At 41.4% G+C, this 13887-nt stretch overlaps 1 protein-coding gene across 1 annotated transcript in view; it reads left to right on the top strand.

Moving 5' to 3' along the window:
- The window catches only part of LOC141182667 (uncharacterized), a 43682-nt gene extending 30750 nt beyond the window's left edge, over positions 1 to 12932 (top strand). The window contains exons 7-8 of the mRNA XM_073660822.1: positions 6743 to 6833; positions 10536 to 12932. Of these exons, the coding sequence (XP_073516923.1) occupies positions 6743 to 6833; positions 10536 to 12145 (1701 nt within the window). The 3' untranslated portion in view covers positions 12146 to 12932. The remainder of the gene's footprint in view (positions 1 to 6742; positions 6834 to 10535) is intronic.
- Positions 12933 to 13887: the final 955 nt, after the last annotated feature.

Below are 13887 nucleotides of genomic sequence, written 5' to 3'. Positions count from 1 at the left end.
GAACGTAAACGTGTGTGGAAGCCAGAAGAGCGAGAGCAGATTCTGTCTTGGATAGAAGACAAGGCCTCTACGCATTTGTCAAGCAGCAACAAATCTTCCACGACCACACAGTCTACTGTGGATACACAGAAGGCTGGCCCATCCAATCCTGAAGCTGGTTCTCCTTCCTCCAACAATTTTCAGTCACAGGAGACATATGACCCCAAGCTTGGCCACTCTGAGGATCTGTTTAGTACGTATCCTTTGGTTGGCTCTGGACTATCACTGTGCAGCATTGAAGAGGGACAAGAGAAGGTGGCGTGCGTTTATGCTTATGTATTTGAGGACCTATGGCCAGAAGAAAGACTCTTGGCGGAACATCATTTTTTTTCTCCAGAGGTGGAGGCTGATGATGATGAGACACAGTTGCTGTCAGGTCAGCCTACAATGTCAACTGGGAAGGAGGATGAGATGGAAGACGAGGTAGTCGATTATGAGTCCACTGATCCGACCTGGACCGTTGGCATGCATAGCCATGACAGCAACACAGAGGAAGATGGATATGTAGCACCAAAACAGGCACCAAGGAGTTGTGGTTTGCCCAGAGTGAGAACTGGGTCAACTGTTCCCAAGAGCACCGCCGCTGTGCGCCAAGTCAGGGCGAGGGGGCGTTCAGCTGCTGTGTGGAATTTTTTTTTCTGAAAGTCCTTCAGAGAAAAACATTGTAGTCTGTAGCATCTGCCATGCCAAGTTAAGCAGAGGCCAGGGCAAAGGCAACCTACATGCTCACCGTCCAAGGCTCAAGTTCGATGCTTGCAAACCTATTCAGGAGACATAAATACAAAACAAAAGACATCAGCCCACCACCTGGATATAGGAGTACTACCAGACTAAGGCACCCTGAAGGAAAAGCCCCTCCAGAGACGGGCCACCCTCCCGTCAGCCAGTCTTTCATACTCCAGAGAACGTGCCTTCACCAGGTCACCTAGGATGTTCCTACAAACTTCATTTGCACTTAGGATTTTACTCTGCGTCAAAACTAAAACTCGTGCTTTCCACGTGAAATACCTGACCACTACACTTAGTATGAATAAAGTGGTTCGGTCCCTTCTCCCAAGGTCTCCGAACGCTCCATAGGCCCACCTGGCATAGGATAGAGTAGCCAGCCATGGCCAACCAATGGAAGCTCCCACCCTGTTGTACACCTCTGTATTAAAGGGACAATGAAGAAGGAAGTGCTCCATGCTTTCAGCATGTTAGCACAAGCTGCACGGGGGCAATTCCTGTCCTCTGAGCTCCTGTACTTCAAATTGCCCCTTACACACAGCTTACCTTGGAAGCAGCGCCAAGTCAAGTCCCAGTACTTCTTGGGGATCCTGCTAGAATTTAACAAACTCCCCCCAACCTCCAGATCCCAACGGTGGGAAATGAGAAAGCAAGACCCTCCTATCGAGGAGTTTCCTCGGGAGGGACCTCACCTCCCACATTCCCAGATCCCACCGGTGGATCATTTTCAGAACCGGGGTAACATAAGCTGGGAGATGCCCATGCAGTGTGTGAAGATCTTTCAATCTTCCCCCTGAAGATTGATGGCTGAAACCATCCCTTGCAGGATAATACCCATGGAGGAGCCCTCTCTTTCCAGAGGTTTGCCACGTTAACTTTCAAGAAGGTGTTCACTAGGAACACGACGGGTTCACCATATCCAACCACCCTAGTCTCCTCGTGCGGTAAGTGACCTCCCGCTTGACTAGGTTCAGTCTATTCCCCTATATCATCTGGAAGAACAGACTGTAGACCCGTGTCCAGAGAGGCTCTGGCAAGACACAGACGCTGCCCAGGTAGATTAGCAAGGGGAGCAGGAAAGCTTTGCACAGGCCAACCCTTTCCCTCAGGCTCAAAGACCAACCCTTCCATTGGTCCACTCTTTGGACGACACTTTTGATTCTGCCTTCCCAGTTTTTCATGGGGTAATCACCCTGGCCGAATTCAGTGCCCAGGACTTTGGCGTGTTCTTGGGGTTCGGGGAGGGTGTCCGGAAGATCAAACCCGGGATCTCCGCCTCCCAGCCATAGACTTTCACACTTATCCTGGTTAACCTTGGACCCGGATGCCTCCGAGTAGCGCTCCTCTTCTGACATCACCACCATTGCCTCATCTTGCGAAGAAACAAAGACGGTGACATCGTCTGCTTAGGCCACTACCCTCAAGATGGGAAGGGATCAATTGCAAAGGCATAAAGCAAAGGGCTAAGAGGACAGCCCTGACGGACACCAGATCCTACCCTGAAAGGTTGTCCAATCCACCCATTTGTTTCAATTGACATCTCTCATGTTGGAGCCATGATTCATGTCAGTTCACTTGGTGCAACAGCTCTCCAAGGTGTGATCACTCCTTTTTAGATGCAGACTAACGAGCAGATCTAATTTGATGCAGTTGATAGTTTTGGAAATTTTAATTTACAGGGTGATTCCATATTTTTTTCCTCAGAATTGAGTGATTTCATAATTTTTTCCCTCTGCTTGGTCTGAAAAAAATTACTCTTACTGGGTACCACATTTTTAATCTTGATTTCTTTTAGTGTTTCTTAAAGCCCTAAAGTTGCCATTTGAAATTACTTTAGTTTTGTGCCATGTCTGTGATCTCCTTTTTTTCAACAACATTAAACAACTGAATGAACATCCTCCGAGCCCGGTGATTCCATAATTTTTGCCAGGGCTTGTACAATGGAATCGTTTAAGAGGGCCGTTATAGATCAGTTGCTGAAAACATCACCCTCAGATAATGCTGGTAGCAGAGGTACCAGCTCTTTTCAACACCAAAGGATAATGGGGAGAGACACGAACACCAGCTCCAACGGAGGAGGGGGGAAAATGTGCCCAAATTGGGCAATTTTCAATATACCAGCAAAACAGCAAGGGCTATCTGCCTATAAAAATGCCTAGGAGGGATAAGTTGCAGAACATGGTCAAGGGTTACTTTAAGTGACCATACGTGTGTCCTTTCTGACGCTTCAGTTCCCTTTAATTATTGGGTGTCTAAGCTGAACACTTGGCCCGACCTCTCTTTATATGCCTTGGAGGTGCTGGCCTGCCCGGCTGCTAGTGTGGTGTCTCAGCATGTTTTCAGTTCCACTGGGGCAATCATCACTGATAGGCGCACACGCCTCTCCACGGAAAATGCAGACAGACTTGCTCTGATTAAATTCAGTAAGGACTGGATATATCCACAGTTTGTAATCCCTCCAGATGACAGCAAGCCAACCTAAATTCACCAAACATGCAGATTCATGCTACTGCTGTTAACGTCACCCCCTTCCCATAAAACAAGATTCCTTCCATCGTCAATCATGACTCAGCCCATAGGGCTAATTTTTACATACTATGCACATTGTACAGTGGACAAACCAGGACAGTATTCCTACTCCAGCCTAACTACTATTTGTGATTGGAGACCCTTGGGATGGTGGCTTCTTGTGTCAACCATGACTCAGCCCATTGGGCTAATTTTTACAAACCCTATGCACATTGTGCAGTGGACAAATCTGTAATGTACAGTGGTCCTACCAAACTAATATTTGTCATTGGAGGATGGAGGCCCTTGTCACAGGTTGTGCCACATTGTGACTGAGATTTGGAATACATATTCAATACCAAATACCAGAAAATAACCAACATACGTTGGAAGGAGGGTAAGTAAAGATTATCTACCAAAAAAGACCATTACCCATTAAAAATTAACTTTTAATTTAAACACACTAAAATAATGTACTCAATAGTACAGTTGGGACAAACTAACATATAAGAAAGGAGACATAGAGGGATATAAAGGTGAAAAAGGAATAGAAATAGTGTCAGCTAGGCCGTAAATAATACGCTATAAGGGATAATAGACTAATCCCTTTCTGGCAGTGGAGTATATCAGCCCCCAATATTCAAATAGTGCCCCCACTGTACCCACGGCTATCCTTCACCTAGTCCCCAAGGAACCTTACTAATGCAATTCAACGAGTACACATATGAATTTGACAAACAGCGTCCTCAGTAGCGTATTCAGCAAATATCCAATAATGACATCAATGGCATATAGAAAGCTAAATGTCCACAGTAATACTGTGACTGCATTCCGGTTTGGTAGCATCTATTATCGATGCACCCTATCCCTCATTTAAACTTTCTTTTTTTCCCCTGATGAGCCCCACATTCAAGGAGGGGGGGCGAAACGCGTAGAGATTATGGGAACATTTGATCCATTGGTATATTTTCATATTGAAGTGAAGCCTGATGTCTTTTTGGATATATGTTAACTCCTTTCCTCTGGTGATCGCATCGTTGAATTTGATCTCTACAAACTGAATATTTTTGGATCAACAAGTGGAACTTGACTTTACACCAGCCTAAACACTTCTTGGATGCAACAAGATAAGTCATTGATTTTTATTACATGTATACGTGTTTTTTTCTGACTAGCAGCGTTTTTTTCTCATTGGATTTTCTTTATTTGGGACATTGTCATCTTTGTATCCATCAGCACCTCTAATATCGTTTAGATTTCCTGTAACTGTTTTGGTGATTACTGGACTATTATTTTGCTTTACACTGGTCATCTGATATGGCTTTTTGAAAAATCTCTGGACTTTATATTTTTTTTCAAGATTTAATTGGCCTTTTTTTTTTTTTTTTTTTTGGGTCTTGCATGACTCTGCATGCTGGTGGACTACATTTCCATACGCCTCAATTTTTTTTTGACTTTTTGGGGTGTTAGTATTACTGTGGACATTTAGCTTTCTATATGCCATTGATGTCATTATTGAATATTTGCTGAATACGCTACTGAGGACGCTGTTTGCAAAATTCATATGTGTACTCGTTGAATAGCATTATTAAGGTTCCTTGGGGACTAGGTGAAGGATAGCCGTGGTACAGTGGGGGCACTATTTGAATATTGGGGGCTGATATACTCCACTGCCAGAAAGGGATTAGTTTATTATCCCTTATAGCGTATTATTTACGGCCTAGCTGACACTATTTCTATTCCTTTTTCATCTTTATATCCCTCTATGTCTCCTTTCTTATATGTTAGTTTGTCCCAACTGTACTATTGAGTACATTATTTTAGTGTGTTTAAATTAAAAGTAAATTTTTAATGGGTAATTGTCTTTTTTCGTAGATAATACATATTCAATAGAAATGTACTGTCAGTCAACCTATTTGGCAAAAAACATGCCTGGCTTGTGCCACATTGTGACTGAGACAGGGGATACATATTCAATAGAAATTTACACTGACTGTTGATGACCGACTGATGGCCCTCTGAAAATTTGAATTGAGGGCCACAACTACTACAGTACTCCATCGTAGATAATGTTTGACAAGGGAGGCCCTTGTCAAGGAATCTCCCTGCACTTATGACACAGCCCCCAGGAGTAATTTTTGGAAATACAATGCACATTCTGCACTGGACCAAGTAGTACAATATCAAGAAGTCTTCTCTGCCTATATAATCTGGGAAATATTGACCATCAAAATCTCGGAGCCATTTGGAGAAGCTTCTCCAACCCATCCTGGAGTTGGGGCACTATATATCCTTTGTCCATTGACTTGCACAAGTGATATATTTGAGCTCGTCATCCAGTTGACTAGTGCAGCTTTATTTTTCCAGTTCACTGAGTTCAGCCATACCTGAGGATCGCAGGCCGTACTCACTGCTACCTTCTAGTACTCCATGTCTCTTGACTTTTTCTCTGTAGTTTCTGCCCCTAAATGAGTTAAATAATACAGTGAGGGCCTTACAATATGAGTAAGTGAGGGCACTCTCAGATGTACACGAGGGACCTCCAAAATCTCTACAGGAGGGCACTTCAAAATGTATGTTACAGGGCCACACGAGGGCTCTCACAAAATTCCTGCCTCCTGCAGGGCCTCTGAACATTTGAATTTAGGGCCACAGTATCACATGCTGGTGGTGGAGGAGGAGGAGGGTCAAGCCCAACGCTACAATGGGCACATTGTAAACTGCTATTGAATATGTATTCCACTATCTGAGTGTCAATGATGGAGGGACCGCCCAAATGTCTAAGGAACAGCTGTCCCTCCAAAACGCATGTTACAGAGCCACCTGAGGCCTCTCAGGTCAAAGATCAACATACCTACTAGTACGTTCTTGCTATGCTTGTAAAGTGCTGGGGAATAGTGAACTAAAAATGATGTATGACAGAGGGACCTACAAAATGTATCAGGACCCTCTCAATTGTAAAAGGTGAAAAAAAGCCGCAACAGTATGTGTGAACAAAGGCTAAAAGGGATATTTTTTGGTTTCTCTGGTTTATTTAGCCTTATATACAAGTGATTGTGCAGGAAAACTGTTTCTTAACCTTTTTGGCCTGTTAAATGCAATTTAGGTTAGGTTTGCTAGTTGTTCTTGTGTGTCTGTAAAAGTGGCGTAACACTGCAACAAACTTATTCCCAGAAACCATATGTGAGTCAGAAATGCATGCAGGCACATTCTCCAGGCTCTTCTCATTCTGTTTCATCACTTTCCCATCCATCAGCCTTTTCCTCAGGCCCCCAGACCACTTTTTAGGGTCTATCAGAAAATTACTCACATTTCCCATTGACTTACCTTGTACTCGCTATTCGGAGCGATTATTACAAAGTGCTCGTTACGATTATAGCGATTACGAATATTACGGTACTCGCTCTTCACTACTGATCATAGATGTGACTTCTCCATCTGTCTGTGACTTTTACAACATTTGTTTCAGGGTGAAGATCTGACCCATATTAATACTACAGAGACATATGTGAGGGGCGATGAGCGGTGTAAAGAGGAGATTCCTACATATGGCTACCCAGGTGAGTAGTAACTACTAAATGCAGAGAAGTCACTGATTCTTCTCCGTCACCGGCTGTGGCTGGTTTACCGGTCAAAGAGTCCAGCTGGATCACAATTGTGTAATCACCATTTTGCATCTAGACCAAAACATTGTCCTCCACCTAAAACTGTTCAAATGACTTTGGACATTGAAACTCCTCAAATGACTTTGGACATTGAAACTCCTCAAATGACTTTGGACATTGAAACTCCTCAAATGACTTTGGATATTGAATCTCCTTTTCTATAGAGCTTACAACCTGGAAGATCCACCTACCAACTGAAATTGGAAGATCCTGACTCTTACCTGCCCAGATTTGTAAGCTACCAATCCAAATAACAGTGTACGTAGAATGTGCTGACAAGTTACAAAAATCACTTGAAGAAAAATATTATGATGGGCCTGTAAGAGAAAGCGGAGGGTAATGATGCTGTTGGCTTCCTAGATTCCTGTTATCTTATTGGATGAATCTACCCTCTCTCCCTTCTGTGCTGCTGAATGTGCTCATATGGTCCCTACAAGACCAGGTCCAGTCTTTATGACCAAACCTCACTTTTATGATCGACAACATTAAATGTGCAGTGAGGCCAAGTGTGAATTTCTGTATAATAACAGAGTTTCCCGTTACCCTTACTTTTCTATTTCTTTTTAAACCAAATTACTTCCAATAGATAAAGTATACAAAAACATTACACCTGTGCCATGATATATCTCTAATCTGTGCGTGGCTGATGGCTGTAATATACATTTATTCACGCCTGCAGGAGATGTGTTGGCATGACTCGAGCCCTGGTTTCATGGATTCACTCCACGTCATAAATAATATTATCAATCCTAAAGAATTTAGATACAATTTATCCTAAAATGGGGGCACTAATACTTTCTCTACTCTTCTGGTCAGGACTCATAGTAGCTCCAACGGTCTACCATAAATAAGTGCAACTCCGGTTTAGTGTTGGAGTCCCCCCCTCCCCCACAAACATGCATTCCTGTTGGGGATGTAATGTGGTTTTTTTTATTCTGTCTTTTTTTTTTACAGGTTCATTCTGTATGATAGTTTGATTGTGGTGGGATCGGACTGCCTCACTTAACTCTGTAATTCCCTGATAGTCTTTCAAAAAAGGTCTCTATTGTCTCTTCCAAATGCCTGAGATCTAAATTTAAGACACCTCAGCTCTGCACTATTATAAAAAGTTCTCATTAAATGTATATTTCTTTTTGAGACTCATTTGACATAAAATATTGGCCCTTACTATAGTTTAAATTGCCAGGAGCTATCAAGAAGCATACTCTAATTATCCCGGAGAGGTTTCACCACTAGTTACTCTTTTTTTTGATCTTCTCATTAGATGTGTTATTGTCTATAGTCAAAGTTTTGCCCATCACCCTTTAACCCCTCTACACCGTGTGCAGAATTATTAAGCAAATGCGTATTTTGATCACATGATACTTTTTATACATGTTGTCCTACTACAAGCTGCATAGGCTTGAGAGCCAACTACTAATTAAGTAAATCTGGTGATGTGCATCTCTGTAATGAAGAGGGGTGTTGTCTAATGACATCAACACCCTATATATAAGGTGTGCTTAATTATTAGGCAACTTCCTTTCCTTTGGCAAAATGGATCAGAAGAGAGATTTGACGGGCTCTAAAAAGTCCAAAATTGTGAGATGTCTTGCAGAGGGATGCAGCAGTCTTGAAATTTCAAAACTTTTGAAGCGTGATCACCGAACAATCAAGCGTTTCATGGCAAATAGCCAACAGGGTCGCAAGAAGTGTGTTGGCCAAAAAAGGCGCAAAATAACTGCCCATGAATTGAGGAAAATCAAGCGTGAAGCTGCCAAGATGCCATTCTCCACCATTTTTGCCATATATCAGAGCTGCAATGTTACTGGAGTATCAAAAAGCACAAGGTTTGCGATACTCGGGGACATGGCCAAGATAAGGAAGGCTGAGAAATGACCACCTTTGAACAAGAAACATAAGATAAAATGTCAAGAATGGGCCAAGAAATATCTTAAGACTGATTTTTCAAAGGTTTTATGGACTGATGAAATGAGGGTGACTCTTGATGGGCCAGATGGATGGGCCAGAGGGTTGACCAATAAAGGGCAGAGAGCTCCACTCCGACTCAGATGCCAGCAAGGTGGAGGTGGGGTACTGGTATGGGCTAGTATTAAAGATGAACTTGTGGGACCTTTTCGGGTTGAGGATGGAGTGAAGCTCACCTCCCAGACCTACTGCCAGCTTCTGGAAGACAACTTCTTCATCAAGCAGTGGTACAGGAAGAAGTCGGTATTGTTCAAGAAAAACATGATTTTCATGCAGGACAATGCTCCATCACATGCATCCAACTACTCCACAGCGTGGCTGGCCAGTAAAGGTCTAAAAGAAGAAAAAATAATGACATGGCCCCCTTGTTCACCTGATCTGAACCCCATAGAGAACCTGTGGTCCATCATAAAATGTGAGATCTACAGGGAGGGAAAACAGTACATCTCTCAGTACAGTGTCTGGGAGGCTGTGGTGGCTGCTGCACGCAATGTTGATCGAAAACAGATCAAGCAACTGACAGAATCTGTGGATGGAAGGCTGTTGAGTGTCATCATAAAGAAAAGTGGCTATACTGATCACTAATTTTTTTGGTTTTTGTTTTTGCATGTCAGAAATGTTTATTTCTAAATTTTGTGCACTGATATTGGTTTACCTGGTGAAAATAAACAAGTGAGATGGGATTAGATTTGGTTTTTATTAAGTTGCCTAATAATTCTGCACAGTAATGGTTACCTGCACAAACAGATATTCTCCTAAGATAGCCAAATCTAAAAAAAAAAACCACTCCAACTTCCAAAAATATTAAGCTTGGATATTTGAGTCTTTTGGGTTGATTGAGAACATAGTTGTTGATCAATAATAAAAATAATCCTCTAAAATACAACTTGCCTAATAATTCTGCACACAGTGTACATGGATCTGTACTTACACAAAGACCCCTAGGCTTGGACTTGGTGTTGCCTGCTGTTCTGTGGTGTGAGATGACAAGAAGAATAGTCAGGTGGCCTGATCAGAACCAGGAGGGCAGAGAAAATACAAAATCAGAAGACACAATAGTAGTCAGTAAATGGGCTGGGATCACAAGAAGAAACGAAGAAGAAAATACACAACACGGGAGCTGAACACAGAAGACTTAACCAGCGGAGAACAAGGCTGTATCAGGCAGCTTCCGGCATTATGCATGAGCTTTAGTAGGGTGTGGTGCTTTCCATTTGAGTTAAGTAGGAAGCATATTTGACTTTGGAAGAGCGGATTTTGCTGGATTGGTTTATGGAAGCCATGTTGCTTTTCAAGAGTTTTTGAGCCACTAATGATGTGGAAACCTCTGTTTTTCCGTTGATAGATGATGGACCTGAGTGGAGGCTTGTTTTTTGTGATATGAGTAGAAATTTTTATTGGTATAATTTTCGCATATTTGATATTTGGGAGGCAGAATGAACAAACAGTTGAACACCAAACTCTACTGGATCATGCTATGAGGTTTTCTATTAGACTGTGAACTATCATTGTCTTGGTGAATAATTCAATATTTTTACATAACTTGCCATTTGTACCAACAGTTTAGAAATGTTCAAAAATATAAATTTCAAGAATATTTTATTCAAATATATTTTTTTTACTTGGCAGATGACTGTACTAGGAGATCAGAGGGACAGCTGACATCTTCAATTTTCAAATCAGATGAGCTGGAGATCTCACAGGATACAATTGAAGGGAATGCTATTACTCCAAATATACCATCATCCCTTTACAGCAAAGATGTGTCATCTGATCCTTTGAAACAGGTCCTATCTTCTGATTCATTACCGACTACTAAGGAAAATCAAAGTCACAAACTAAGCATTAAAAAACGAACTGCTCCTAAAGCTAAGAAGCCATTTGCATGGTCAGAATATGGAAATAGTTTTCCCCTCAAAAAGCTTTTTCTTAAACATCAAAAAATTCACACAGCAAAGAATAGATTTTCTTGTTTCAAGTGTATGAAATGTTTTAACATGAAAGCAAGTCTTCTTAGTCACCAGAGAACTCACACAGGGAAGATGCGTTTTTCATGTTCAGAATGTGGGAAATGTTTTAACAAGAAATCACATCTTGTTACACATCAAAGAACTCACACAGGGGAAAAACCTTTTTCATGTTCAGAATGTGGGAAATGTTTTACAGTGAAATCAAATCTCGTTAAGCACTGGAGAATTCACACAGGGGAGAAGGCTTTTTCCTGTTCAGAATGTGGGAAATGTTTTACAGTGAAATCAAATCTCGTTAAGCACTGGAGAATTCACACAGGGGAGAAGGCTTTTTCCTGTTCAGAATGTGGGAAATGTTTTTTCCAGAAAGCGACACTTGATATACATCAGAGAACTCACACAGGGAAGATGCCTTTTTCATGTTCAGAATGTGGGAAATCTTTTATCAAGAAATCAGATCTTGTTACACATCAGAGAACTCACACAGGGGAGAAGCCTTTTTTCTGTTCAGAATGTGGGAAATGTTTTACAGTGAAATCAAGTCTTGTTAAGCACAAGAGAACTCACACAGGAGAGAAGCCTTTTTCATGTTCAGATTGTGGGAAATATTTTACAGAGAAATCAAGTCTTGTTAAGCACAAGAGAATTCACACAGGGGAGAAGCCTTTTTCATGTTCAGAATGTGGGAAATGTTTTAACCAGAAATTAGGTCTTGTTACACATCAAAGAACTCACACAGGGGAAAAACCTTTTTCATGTTCAGAATGTGGGAAATGTTTTACAGGGAAATCAAGTCTTGTTACGCACCAGAGAACTCACACAGGAGAGAAGCCTTTTTCCTGTTCAGAATGTGGGAAATGTTTTAACCAGAAATCACATCTTGTTACACATCAGAGAACTCACACAGGGGAGAAGCCTTTTTCATGTTCAGAATGTGGGAAATGTTTTACAATGAAATCATATCTTGTTACACATCAGAGAACTCACACAGGGGAGAAGCCTTTTTCATGTTCAGAATGTGGGAAATGTTTTAACCAGAAATTAGATTTTGTTACACATCAAAGAACTCACAGAGGGGAAAATCCTTTTTCATGTTCAGAATGTGGGAAATATTTTACAAGGAAATCAAGTCTTGTTAAGCACCAGAGAATTCACACAGGGGAGAAGCCTTTTTCCTGTTCAGAATGTGGGAAATGTTTTCACCGGAAAGCTTATCTTGATAGACATCAGAGAAGTCACATCGGGGAGAAGTCTTTTTTATATCCTTAATGTGGAAAATGTTTTACTTGAAAAGACACACTTTTAGCAAGAAAAAATTGTGCTAATATGTGAGTGTGTCCTATAGACTGAAGGTAGCTTCCTGTGACTGAGAACAATGAGACAGTGTCCTTCCTGATCAGTGAGAGAACTGCTCTCTTCTCAAGCCCCACACTTATCTAACTGATTGGTGCAGAAGAGGAGAGGAAGGTACTGGGACCTGTACAGAGGCTGGACGTCCTGACTGAGCAGCTGAAGAACCTAGCTTATGGACCTTTCAGATCATGTAACACTGTTTTACATATTTTTAAAAGTTGTCAGGTTCCGTTATGAACTGTGCCATTTCTTAATGAGTTTGACCTCCTGAATTCAAATTGGACAACGAGTTTTCCTTTTACTGCTACATATAATTTAATGACTAAAGGTTCCAGTACTTTGAAACATTATTATTCTTGTAAATATACAGATGCAGAATATTTTGTTATGCCAATTTTCTGATATTTATTTAGAGAAAACTTAGAAACAATTCAAATAACTAAAACCTGTGTAAACCCTATTGCGAATTTTAAACAGTTACAGAAATTGCACTACAAAATTAGTCCTTATTCAGTGACAACTGTTTTTTGCTTGTTTCTTGTACTCCTGTATCAGATCATCTCTTAAAATTATGCAACAGTAATCTGCAAGCATTGATGGATTTAATTTCCCTTTATATCTTTTCTCCATAGCTGCAATATCTTGGTTACATTTCTCACCATCCTCGTCTCTCACTACTCCACAGTTTGGTAGAAGAAAAGTCTAGAATATAAGAAATGAATCATTAAGGACATGTTAAAGCCAAGATCCTTACATGTTTTGAGTAGAAATAACACCAACTCTTCATAGTTACTGTATCTACTCTTGAGTTTCTCAAAAAGTTAGTTACTGCAAATGTAAACCATACAGCCTTTTTCTTGCCCTGGAACAAATGAAGAAACTCCTCATCTTGAAGAAGCTTACGAATCTGAAGTCCAGTAAAGACTCCTTCTTTTATATTTGCTTCACTTAACCTTGGAAAGTTATCAATCAGATGCATTAATGCTTTTACATTTTTATCCATAGCCTTTACAAAGTTCTTCATTAGGCCCAACTTGATAAGATTTTGTTACCACCATTGCCTAGGTGGATCCTCAACTTCTGAATGCAGGACAGTTTACTCCCTTGCAGAAGTGAATGTTGGAGAGGCCAGTCCCTTTTTTTGTAGCAATATTTTCTTGCACGACTATCCCACTCACACAGAAAGTAGCAGTACTTTTGGGCAACAACCCTGACGACATATGTAAACAAGCAGATGTAGGAACTCCTGCCGAGCATCTAGCTATTTATCCAATATAATACTTGACGACCATCCTAAAAATCGGCATACATCTACTAGTTAACTGAGTGTGGAAGTACTTTGCTCCAAGGGAAAAAAATGACCAGGAAAAGCCACATAAAGACTTCGGGAGAAGCAGGCTCTCCGCTCCAAGATGACACCATGGTTGTCACGCTAGAGACAGATTGAGCAGGGGAGACTAGGAGGAGGGAAGTGGTGGCTAGGCTGTAGCAATTTGCCTGCACAGAAACACAGGTGTCAGCAGGTGACAGTGGCCTTCTTATAACAGCTACCCCACACCTGTGCATGGGCTCCAAGTGAAGGAGTTGGGTGTGCAGGAGATGGGAGAGGCAGCTGCTTTGAAGGGGATGAAAAGACCACAAATTTGCATGTAGCACAA

This window comes from Phyllobates terribilis, unplaced genomic scaffold (assembly GCF_046119375.1).
Source record: "Phyllobates terribilis strain yellow unplaced genomic scaffold, ASM4611937v1 Scaffold_35__1_contigs__length_13245226, whole genome shotgun sequence".
NCBI classification, from domain to species: domain Eukaryota; kingdom Metazoa; phylum Chordata; class Amphibia; order Anura; family Dendrobatidae; genus Phyllobates; species Phyllobates terribilis.
The sequence above is the reverse complement of the archived record's forward strand: the minus strand, read 5'-3'. Positions and strand labels throughout refer to the sequence as shown.